The sequence below is a fragment of the Chlamydotis macqueenii genome, chromosome Z, assembly GCF_036417535.1.
Source record: "Chlamydotis macqueenii isolate bChlMac1 chromosome Z, bChlMac1.mat, whole genome shotgun sequence".
Classification (NCBI taxonomy): domain Eukaryota; kingdom Metazoa; phylum Chordata; class Aves; order Otidiformes; family Otididae; genus Chlamydotis; species Chlamydotis macqueenii.
In genome coordinates this window covers 2,649,634-2,661,707 of record NC_141593.1, presented here as the reverse complement: position 1 = coordinate 2,661,707, position 12,074 = coordinate 2,649,634, and the positions used below count along the sequence as shown (strand labels likewise).

Here is a 12,074-nt window from a genome sequence, read left to right as displayed (position 1 = left end):
CCCCGAAAGCCCTCCGGCACGACGGGGTCCTTCCCGCTTTGCTAAAATAGATTCAAATAGACAGGGGTGAGCTTCTGGTTCTTTGGTGTTTTTTTGTTCGTTTTTTTTTTTTTTTTGAGGGGGGAATCTGCCGTGTTTAAGCCACGCGGGGGGGTTCTTTGAGGGCGGCTCCGAGCCTCGGGGGGGGGTTTCCACACGCTCTCCGCGCCCCTCCGGAGCCATTTTAGGTCCGCGACGCCCCCAACGAACGTTGAGTTGTGTCCGTAACCGGGGACGCGGTGGGTGACGCGGTCGAGTACGCGGTCGGGTACGCGGTCGGGGTCGGGCCCGATCCCGCGCCCCGGAGCCCCAGACCACGCGCGTTCCGCAGCCGCGCTGGGTGGACGCGCCCCCTCGCGGCCGCGCTCCCGCCCGGCCCGCCCCGCCTCCTCCCTCCTCCTCCGCCCTCCCCTCGCCTCCCATTGGCTCTCCCCTCGGAGAAGGGGCGGGGCGCGGCGGCGGTCGGGGCGCTGCCATTGGCGGCGGGCGGCTTTGTGTGCCGGCGGAGCGGGCGGCCGCCAGTCGCAGCCGCGTCGGAGAGGCCGGCGGGACCGGGGCCGCGCCGCGCCGGGCCGGGCCGGGCCGCTCCGCGCAGCTCCGCGCCGCTCCGCTCCGCTCCACAAAGGCCGCAGCATGGTCCTGGTGCACGTCGGCTACCTGGTGCTGCCCGTCTTCGGCTCCGTGCGCAACAGAGGTACCGCGCCGTGGGGTCGCGTCTCGGGTGGGTGTTGTGGGGGGCGGGGGGGTGTGCGTGGGCAGGCGCCTCGGCCCGGGCTGCGCGTTCCCCGCCCCCCTCCCCCAGCCCTCTCCGCGGGCGCGCAGGGCTCCGCGCCTCTTCCCCCCCCTCCCACCCCCCCGCTCAGCCCCCAGCAGTGCCCGGTGTGGGGGTCCTGTCCCCCCTCCGCCCTCCCCCGGGGCCGCCCCGGCGCCCGCCCCGCTCCCGCCTGCAGCTCCAGTCTGTGCTTCGGTAGATCCATTTTTCCTTCTTTTTCTTTATGTTAAATTTTATTTTTATTTTTTAATTTAACCCACTTCCCCACCCCACCCCACCTCCCCCTCTCGCCGTGTAGCGTAGCCACCAGGCCATTCCAGCGTAGCCGTAGCCGGTAACAGCCATTTTTGTACCTTCATCCTGTGTAGCTGAGTACATTGCACTGTAAATTCCTGTTAAGTGGAGTCATTTTGCTGTGGTCCTTGGGTGCAGAGTCCCCCTTTGGGGTCGGGGGGGGGGGGGCGGGGGCGAACGCCCCCAGATTGCGGCCACACCCCCACCCCCCCCCATGCCCCCCCTCCGAAAAATTAAACTGGGGAGGGGAAATCCAGCAAGCACGATTGGCCTCAATACCGAAAAATAAAATTGAGAACGGGTCGGAGAGCAAGGACTGTGGTTAAACGGGGCTGAAGTTGCCCTCCCCCAAAACCCGCCCGCGAAGGGTGCAGCAGCCGTGGCCCCGGGCTCCATCCCGTCCGGTCCCATCAGCCACGAGTGTCCCGTCCGGTCCCACCAGTTCATCTCCGACCTGAGCAGCAACACACCCCCCCCACCCCCCCTAAAAATCTGACCGCGAACAGAGACGACTGGCAAAATGGTTTTCCATTAAACAGGGATAACATTTTTTTCTGCTGTGCTAAATTACTTCCTGTTCTTATTTTGTGGGTAATTTTCTGTATCGAATATCCTTTGGTTGTGTATCTTCACCTTTTTCTTGTACTAAAACTAAAGCATGGTCTGTATTTTTTTACATTACCTAGTTTCTGATGTAAATCTCTCTGTAGAGACATACCCTGCTGAAATGTAATGTGCTGTAGCCTATACATCTGCTCAGTGTACGCTGCTTTTGTTCTGTTGCCCTTCCATAGCATGGTGGGCCTTGCCTTTTTGTATTGTGTGCATGATGACATTGTTACACACGATTCCACTAATACTAATATACGATCTCTCAATAAAGAAACTAGTTTTCCTATATTAACCTAGTGTGCTTTTTCTATTGCTGTTTTCCCATTTATTGTCGTATCCTGCTGTTTAGATTTTTTCCTTGCTTTCCCCCATCGTGAGGTTTGAGTGAGTGGATTTTTTTCCCCGTAGCGCAGATATGGGGGCTTTTTAATACATAATTTTTTTTTTTCTCTCCTGTCCCATATCTACCCTCAGCATTAGTCTGTGTGTACATACTCCCTAGATGCACAGTCCGTATTATCGTTGTGCCCGTGCAGAATTCTGTTTTACCACAGAATAGCAAAAAAAAAAAAAAAAGTGTATAAATCCAAGCCCTCATATTAATTAAAAAAAAAAAGATATTTGATGAAGGGTCTGATGCTTATTTCATTCTAGTTACAACATTACACATTGCCTACCAGATACCAAAATGAGAGGGACAACCTCTGGATGGATGGGAGGAGTGATTAATTTTTTTTTTTTTTTTTTTAACTGGTGAGCAAGAGGTAAATGAACCTGTGGAAAAAAAGAAATCCTTCTAATCTATTGGCTGTATATTTAAACGTATACATGTCGGCGAGTGCCCTGCCCACCATCTGCTAGGCGAGAAGTTGCTGTGCCTCAGTCCCGCGGCGGCTGGCACGCTATAAATATCTTCGCGAGACCCCTGCAAGGCAGGGCTCGTAAAACCGTCCCAGCTGCTAATGTTGTAACTACATTTCCCTGCTTGAAGCCCTCCAGGCCCACCATCTTCTGAATAATCCGATTTGGTCAAAAGACCAAGCTCAGGGGTTGGGAGAAAGTCTCTGGGAACCTTAAAATTTTGAAAGCAGGGAGGGAGGGACAGCCAAATTGTGGTCAGCACGCAATTTTGCTGCAGCTGCAAAGCGATAATAATACCGGTCACCTCTCCTTGTTCCTGCGCCAGACCTCCTTTCTCAGGTCTGCAAAATGGTCCTGTAAAACCTCCCCGTTTTGGGTTGGAAGCCACCAGGAACGGAGGGAAGTCAGGGCTCCCGAAAGCAGGAGATGGGGCTGGGGTTGGGGTGGGGGGCCAAGGGGGAGTATCTTGTCTGAATTGCATTTCTGCAAAAGGGGGAGAGGCGCAGGATTGGGTGCTTGCCTTTAATGAGAGGAAGGCAAATTCAAGCAGGTCTGTGGTTCCCACTGCTAAAATTCCAAGAGGAGCCCCTTGCGAACAAAACAAAAGCAAGTGGCTCCAGCAACCCGCCCTGCCTTACCCCAGCATCCCTCGAGAGACGCATCATTCCGCAAGGCCCTGCCTTTCCGCCTCCCTCCTAGCTTTACCCTCAGTTTGATTGCTTTTTATTTATTTTTTATTTTTTTTTTTCCAAACATTTATTATTTCCTTCTCCATATCTCCTTTTCCGTGTATCTCGATGACTGTTTGGCCATCCTGTTCCCCACCCTGTATGAGCACAAGCGGGTTGCCCCCTGCTCCCCCCCTGGATGTAGTGTATGCCGCGGCCCTTTGTTCTCGCTCCATCCTCGCCCCGGGCCAGCGCCGAGCTCTGTGCCTGACACATGTCCCCGGACGCATCCCGAGGAGGGAGGCTGTGCTTCTTGCTTGCATGAAGGGAGACATGCATGCCTGTTGGGGCTGATCATTTTCCAATGTGATTTTTTTTCTTCCCTTTTTTTTTTTTTTATTTTTTTTATTTTTTTAATTCAAACTTCCCCCCCCCTCCCAGCACGTGAGACAATGAAATCTGGGCTATAGCTTGGAAAAAAATGAATCCGTCCTCTCTACCCCACCCCGAAACCCCGACATGGATAAACCCAGTCCCCTCCGAAACGTACCTCGTGCTACGGACACCTGCCAGCAGCTGCCCCTTTGTTAGGAGCAGCGGATTCACTGCAGCGAGTGCAATAACCCCCCCCTCTGATCTTCCTCTGCAAATTAGCGCTAATACAGAGCAAAACCGTTTGGTCAGTAGGCTCCGCGGATGCCTCGGTAATCTGATAATACAGAAAGCTGCTGGGTTAATGGCAACTCGTGCTAAGCAATTCATCATCCCCATCATATTTTGACCTGTCTTGTTAGAAACACGTTCTTACGAGAGGAAGCATTTCCCCCCGCCCCGCTTCCACCTCCCAGCCTTATTAGCCGGTAACCAACGGACTTTCGTAGCTCATAATCCATCAAATGCATCCACAATTTAATGACTTCATCCCTTTGACACTCAGGAGTCTCGAGAAGCCACCTGGTACAAAGAAAATAATCTTTTTTTTTTAAATTTTTTTTTATTTTAGCCGAGGAAATCCAAGATGAGTCACGTGCTGGTGGTGCTGTGGGTGTGGAGGCACATGCAGTGATTTCTGTAAAGCCTCTACATCTCTCCAGCACCAACCTGTATCCCTGGGCTGCTTTAAATAATGCCTTTCAGTAACAGCGGGGTGGATAATCCCGAACACGGACAAAACGGGCTCTGAGGTTCATTTCTGCGTGCGTTTAACGATGCCAAATGGGAGCTGGACCCATGCGTCTCACACGGGGTTTGGGGCGTTGCCGCAATTTCCATAGTTTTTAAGGAAAAGGTAAACAAACAGTGGTCCACGTTTTGCTCATGCTGGGAATTGCCAGGAAAGTTTAAGGAAAGCTGATCTGGATTTACCGTGCTGTGTGCAGATCCGGCCCTGTGGAAATGCGTTATTTAAGAACCGGTGAGTTGGTGCCCGAGCGAGAAAGCAAAGGCAGCTGCAAAGCTGGTGTGGCGGGGGGGGGGAGGTGGATTTTGAGGTGTTTGCCCCAAAAACTGGGAACTGCCCTGGCCAGGGGGGGATAAGGCAGTGGGGACACAGTAGGGACAGAGTCCGGCATCACTCGTTGCGTCCTGGATGGAGCGTGGGGTACCAGTCCAGGAGGTGAGATCCGTAGGTGCCCGGACGCTGCCATAACCGCCTCCGGCCTTGGTCCTCACCGCGTCACCGCTCTCGTGCCGAGTCCTCCTCCGTGAACCTCCTGGAAGTAAGTCCTAGAGTAAGTCTGAGCTTCCTTTTTTGTTGTTGTTGTTTCAAACCCTGCTTGTATTCTGGGGATTCTTGTATTCGTTAGCAGAAAGTGGGGGATGGAGCACTGCTGGGGCAGGCGCCGGAGCCCCAAGCTCCCAAATCTGTAAGAGAACCTCTCCCCAAATCCTGCGGGGAGCACGTGTAGCATCCAAGATGGGCTCATCCCTTTCCAATGACCAGATGGATGATGGTTGCGGCTACTGGAGGCGGAGGGGTGGAAGGAGAGGGGAGCACGGCTCTTTCGGGTGCCCTGCGGGGCACAACACCGGGTGATGGGGGCCCTGGCATCCCCTCCAGCCCATTTACACTCTGGTTTGAACCCAAACCACGCGGTGAGGCTGCCTCCTGTCAAAACTGGAAGATCCCTGCCTCTAGAGGTGTCCAAAAAGGGACACATGCTGCGGCAGGTCAGCAGAGAAAAGCCTTTCCCCTCGCTTAACCTGGGTACGCTTATTTTGGCGAGCATCACGTAAACATGCTGGAAATGCAAGGGGAGACTTTGCAGAAGGTCTTCTTCTACACCTAGATCATCTTCAGCATCTGTAACTGCCACGACCAGAGTTGGTTTTGCGATTGAGAGAGGTGTGGTGGCACCACCAAGTGTCGTATGACTCTTGGGCGCCTCACGGTATTTGGGTGTTTCTACGAAAACCCGCAGCCCAGGTGAAAGCACAAGACTTTTTTTAATTAAAGGGTGGTACATAACGTAAAGTAAAGCTTCAAATCACTGCTTACGGCAAACTTGGCGCTCAAAGCTCAGCTATGACGCTCGGGAGGTTCTTCAGCCGACGCGGTGGTTTAAGAAGGAGAAGGGTGACGTGTGGCTGCGGTGGGGCTAGGGCAGCAAGAGCGGAGCTAAGAGCCGGTGGGGAAAACAATAATTTTCTCCCTTTTTGGGTTCGATTCAGGGAGATGGAGTGGGTCGGTAGAGGGGTTGGGGTTTCCCAAGTCGTGCCATGCCCATGAGCAGCTCCGCACAGGATCTCGTGGGAGACCCCCTCCAATTTAATCCTTGCGTGGGCTTGTTTTATTCTTCAGCCTTCTTAGGGAGAAGCTCAGGTCTTTTGGGAGCGGCTAAATTCTCCCTCTGGAATTAAAAAAACCCACCCAAATCACGGTTCAGCCAGAGCAGCAGATCCTGGTCGCTGCAGGGACCAAGGTCCCGTGCCGGAGAGCCAGGACACAGGGAAAACAAACCCATATCTGCTCCATGGCTCCCCACCACTTTTAATAAAGCCTTCCTGCTCCTCCTCTGCTCAGTTTTGGAGTCTCCTGGGACCTTTTCTCACCCATTTTCCTGCCTGCTGGTCCTTCCCATTTCCCAGCCCCAGCTGGGTTGGGCTGGTTGGCACGCTCTGTGGTGGATCCCTCTTGGTAAGTGTCCTTAACCGCTCTTCTTTTCTCTCCCTCCCTTTAAAGGCTGTGAAATGTGCCTGCGGGTTGGTTGGTGGCTCTTTAATGAAGATTATCACTTCGTTTTGGGTGAATAATCCCAGGTTATTATTCGCCCCCAGGAGCGAAGATGCAGCTTATGGGGAGAGGCGATGAGGGGGAGCTTGGCGGGCTGGGCCCCTTCAAAGTCAGGACACCCCTGTGGGGAGATGGTCAGATGAGGAATTCAGTAGCTCGGAGAAGTACCTGGATGTCTCCATATCTCGTGCTGTACCGCTATGCTCCTGGCCATTGGCAGCAGCTGCCCTGCCCGGAGGTGACACCCTGAGCTGTGGGTGACCATCAGCTTAGATGGAGCCATTGGCTGTTGCTGTTCTTCCCTGGGGGCTCAAGTGATGCTGTCGAGGTCTTATCGTGTGTTGATCCTCCACCTCCTTCCCCAAATGGTAGAAGGAGCAGCTGTTTCCCTAAACAAGGAAAAAGCCAGGCCATGCGTGCGTTCTGGGACTTAGAATCATAGAACCACAGAATGGTTTGGGTTGGAGGGGACCATTAAAGGCCCACCCAGTCCAACCCCCCTGCCAGGAGCAGGGACATCTCCAACCACATCAGGTTGCTCAGAGCCCCGGCCAACCTGGCCTGGAATGTTTCCAGGGATGGGGCATCCACCGCCTCTCTGGGCAACCTGGGACAGTGTTTAACCATCCTCAGTGTAAAAAATGTCTTCTTTATATCAAGTCTATTTTAAAACCATGACCGCTCATCCTTTCACAACAGGCCCTGCTAAAGAGTTTCTCCCCAGCTTTTCTGTAGCCTCCTTTAGGCACTGGAAGGCCGCTCTAAGGCAGCCCCAGCTCTCTCAGCCTGGCCTCACAGCAGAGCTGCTCCAGCCCTCTGAGCATCTTCGTGGTCCTCTTTGACTTCTTTGAACCAACGTTATGCAGGACTCTGATGGAGCTGAACAGCCTGGTAGGCCAGATGTCCAGACGCCCAATACTAGAGCTGGGTCAGGAGGTGCTCCAAAAATCTGCTTTTGTCTTCTCCAGGCTTGGGAGTGTCTCTAAAAGACATTCAGAAACACAGTCCCTCGGGCAACTGCCATGCTGTGGCTGCTCCCCACTTTGGGCTCCTCCACTGGAGGATGGGATTGGGAAATCCCATAGCAAATCCCTGCATAGCAAATGTGCCCTCTCAGCCGTGCTTCGTGTTGTGCCTCTAGACTTTCTCATTCCCCTGGTGGCATCTGACTCTTCCTTTGGTCCTGCTGCTAGCTGAAGGTCCTGGTATATCCAAAGGGCTCTTGGTTCTTCTGGAAGCTGTGGATGCGTGAGGAGGCACCACTCATGAGCACTTTCCTGACCAACCTGTTTCCATGATATGTCTGCTTGAAAACTGAGTGTCTACAGATAAAAGGAAGCTTTCTCCTCTTTTTTTTTTTTTTTTTTGATAGCAGAGGAGATGCTTGTTTTTATGCAGCCCTTCAGTGTTGGGTAGGATCTCATTTGTCTGTGCTCCTTGGGGCAGTGGAGGATGTTTGTCTGGTCCGTTCAGGGCAGATCATCATCAGCTGGTGGGAGCTGAGGCTTAAACAGACTCTGCTGTGAGCTTCCAACCTCAGTGAGGAGTCAGAGGTGGGTTCCTGGTGAAGCTGCCTGGAAGTGGGATCGGACACCAAGCTGAAAAGGTCTGAACTTGTTTATATGTGTGTAAATCAAAAAAAAGTCCTCAACTGGCATTTGTACTGGGATGAGCAAGATGGTAATGTAGTTTAATTTGGATTTTTTTTTTTTAAATTTAAAAAAATAATTGGCAGCAAACTAGCTACAGTCTCAAGGTATTTTCTTTCCACGAGAGTTTGATATTCTGGTTACCTTCACAAAATTATTGGTGCATTTTCAGCCCTGGTGTGGCGTTTGTTGGCCAACTCGAGCAGGAGCTTCTTAAATCTCAGGCAGCATCTGAAGGTAACGGGGGTGCTAATGCTTCAGGAGAGGTGTTCGTCAAGCCTGGCAGTTTGCACAACTTCCAGATGGAAAATACCACGTCTCTAATGTGCCCGGCAGGAAAGGAGCTGTAAATCTCGGGCGGATTACCACCCTTGTTGTTGTGGTTTGCTAAATCCGCGCTTCTCTTTCTTGTGGCCTGGCCTTTAATATTAAATATCTTTAACTTCATTTATAAATTCACTTATCAGCTTTCATTAGTCATCCCATTAATGATCCCAGGCAAGAAATTTGTCATTTGACGTCAAAAGGCAGATTAAGGGACTTCTGGAGCCTTGGGAAACGGCTTCATGCCACACCGGAATTATAACGGTTGGCGTATGAGGCTAATACTATGTGTAATTTGCATCTGCTGCTCAGGGGGATGAGTGATTATTTTATATATTTAGCAGAAAACAAGAGCATTTCTTAATCATTAATGGTGTTACATTTCCTACAAACTCTGCAGTATTATGAATCACAGGGATATAAACATCTCGTCGCCGGCACGCCTGGTTTCGCATTACCGCGGTGGTAAACCCCGGAAGGTTGAATCTTGACAGCTCGCCTCCTCCTCGGGGGGTTTTACTGCACGAGTGGCTAATTGAAATTAAGAAGTTCCCTCAATCCTAGGAGCTGGAAAGGACTGGGAGTGGATTAAGGTTTGCTTAGCCAAAATGGAGCTGTTTTGGTCTCTGCTCTTCCTGGTAGGAGGCAAGGGTGTCGGTTGGGTTTGGAGACAGGCATCTGAGGTGTGAGAACAGGACAGGAAAAAAACCAAAATATCTCAAAACATTGGGAAAAGAGCAGGGTTAGACTGAAAATGGATGAGATGTAGCATCCCCAGGCACCAGTCTGTTCAATTCCATCACAATGAGGCTTTACAGATATTAGGAGCAACCAGTGCGTTGGAAGAAGCCTTGTCTTGTCCAGTCATTATTTGTGGTATCCCACAAATCTCCAAGGGCTGAGATAGTGAGCGAGGAGGCTTTCTGTGCAGCGATAGCATGACATGAGTGGGCTTGGGGTTACACAGCTTTTATTTTTTTTTTAATAGTGAATGTCTCAGTTGCGTGCAACCCTATAAAAAAGGATCCCCTCCACCCTGGCCACCTGCAAAGCCCGTCAGCACCCCCAAACTCCCTTCTCTGGGCAGGGCTTCTTTCAGGATTGATGGGCTGCAGCATCTATGATGCTGCACGGAGAAAATTTTATTCATCGTATACAAAAAGCACTTACTCAGCTGGTTTTGCTCAGCCCTTGTTGGCCTGAGTGGGAAACGTCTGTAGCTGAGGTGATGGTTGTGTCGTGTGTCAAGGGCAGCTCTGGGAGATCCTGGAGGTAAGCAACAAAGCTGGCTGGGGGCTGCACGCTAACCTACGCCGTCTCCCGGTTTGATTACTGGTGTGTGAATCTGGCCTGGGTGGGAGATCATGGAATGGGTGCACCTGGGCGGGCAGGAGGCAGCTGGAGGTTGCGGGGATGTGGAGCCCCTCAACCTCTCATGTGCACGGGCTGAAGGGTGACCCACAACCTAGGGAGTGAAATACTGAAATACCTTCTTCCTCTTACCACAGCAGCAGTGAAACCCATCATCCATCTCTAAATCTGTTGCTCAGCTCTCTGCTTGACTCCCCACTGCATTAGATTAATGAGTGGTGGCCACACTCTTGTCTCTGAGGTAGCTCCTTGAAGCTGTCGGCGGAAAAAAAAAAAAAAAAAAGGCAACTCATTTTTGACGTGGAGGAGTATAGCATGGGAACTGGGCCCCAGAGCAAGGGATGTTGTGTCCCAGCAGCAGCGGGGGGATGCATGGGTGAGTGACGGGTGGTGAACCAGCAGCTCAGCTGACGGCACTTCTGTTGACCTGAGCTGCTGGGGACTAGAGCTAGGTGAAAACAGAGATATCTGGTTTTGATGATTATTTTTATTTTCCAGTTCACTGGCTGAAAATTTATTTCCCTGGTTTTATATTGTCTTTCGAGTTTTTCAGCAAAAGAGGGGGGGGCGGAGGGGGAAAGGCTTTTAAATGGTTCATTTGAAGTGAGATGAAATGGGCCACAACTCCAGAAGTGAAGTGCTATCTTACGGCAGGAAATGAAACAGCACCAACGGGATGAAGGGAATAAAACAAACTCATCATAATCTTTCAGTTGGGTTTTCCGTACAGAAGCGTTTTACCTGACGTATTTTTTTTTAATATCTGAGAGATGGATTTGGTGTTTTGTACTCAGAAAGCACACAATGGTCAGGGATAGACTGCCCCGGTCCTCCGTGTTCTCGTACCGTGGAACCGTGTTGTGACTTTAGTGTGCGCAGGAACCAGATTTATTTAATCAGTAGAAAGTGCTTCAAGGCCCAAGATGAGTCTTGGAGAAGCAAAGACTGTGTTCCCAGTGTGGGAGGTCGCAAAATGTTGTTGGCCCCTTACAGAACAAGGGAGGTGGTGTCAGCCCCTGCCTCTCCTTCCTTCTCACCTCTGTTGGCAAGGAGGGTGGGTTTCCAGGCTTGCAAGGACCGGGGATGGTTTCAAAAATGAAAATGAAATGGGTTACTTCAGCCTGCAGGGACAAATAGTATCTTCTCCATGGCCTTGTTCGGTTTGAGTAGGAAAATCTATCTGGTACATGTGCAATGACAAACTTCCAGTGGAAATTCCGGGTGTTTTGCCAAAGTAGTCCCTGGAAGTACCCTGGAGACAAGCACATATCATCTTGCCCTGGGTCGTTTGTGAGGAAACGCATTATGAGGCTGGTTATAGGCCAGATGAAAAGTCCTCCTGGCCAGCACTACTGCTGGTATTATCTTCACTTGATTGCTTCACCTTTACATCTCTCTTTTTCCCACCATGTTTTTAAATATTGCCCGTAGATGTGATGGGTTTTTCTGAATCACTCCTTCCTCGCATTTGTTCCCCAGGCACTGAAGTCTTCCTCAGGGCTGGTGCTGGCTGGGGGGCTCAAACCTGCTGGAAACACTTGAGATGCTGAAGCGTGCTGATCTGGTGTGTGTTGGTGGAGGGGAGGGTAAGGCACTGCTGTCCATGGAATGGTGCGTCCAGAAGATGGGCACTGCTGTCCATGGGATGGTGCGTCCCAAGACCTCCTTGGGAGCTCTGTATGGGCTGAAGGGATGAGGAGGCTGAAGAAAAAGTGTGATCTGGCCGCTGCATCGGGAGATGGCTGTGATTGATGCTGTAATAACGGGTGTTGGGAATGCCGTGATGGGCCATAACCAGAGCACAAGCTTTAAACGATGGTCACACTGGTCATTTGGCCGGGGGAGCATCACGGTGTGGTGCCGAGTGGGCTCTAGGCAGACGTCCGTCACCTGGCTTCGCTTCTAGAAAATATTGCTTTTGGGCGGGGAGTGGTATTGATGGATGCTCTGCAGAAAGTACCTGTGCAAAAGCACTGCTGCTCTTCCGTCACGTTGAACAGGGAGTGCTGGTGCTTCTCCTCTCCCCCACCTCCTGTTTTTGGCGGTCACAGCTTTCTGACCCCACGATGGGAAAATGGAGAGGCAGCAAAGGTCGCTTCCCAATGCCCTGCAATTCAAATGGAAAACAGAGGGATGGCCATGCTTAGCAGAAACCCAACTCACTGACAGCATCACTTGATGGGGAGGGGACATCCAGGCCAGTGCCAGAGCCAAAGAGCATCAGAGACATGCCAGGGCCCTCCTGTCAGCCG

The 12,074-nt window shown here is 51.7% G+C and overlaps 1 protein-coding gene across 1 annotated transcript in view; it reads left to right on the top strand.

Annotated features, from left to right (window-relative positions):
- The first annotated feature begins 611 nt into the window (after positions 1 to 611).
- ARK2C (arkadia (RNF111) C-terminal like ring finger ubiquitin ligase 2C) overlaps positions 612 to 12,074 on the top strand; it is a 44,532-nt gene continuing 33,069 nt past the window's right edge. The window contains exon 1 of the mRNA XM_086769818.1: positions 612 to 733. Within this exon, the coding sequence (XP_086625944.1) occupies positions 673 to 733 (61 nt within the window). The 5' untranslated portion in view covers positions 612 to 672. The remainder of the gene's footprint in view (positions 734 to 12,074) is intronic.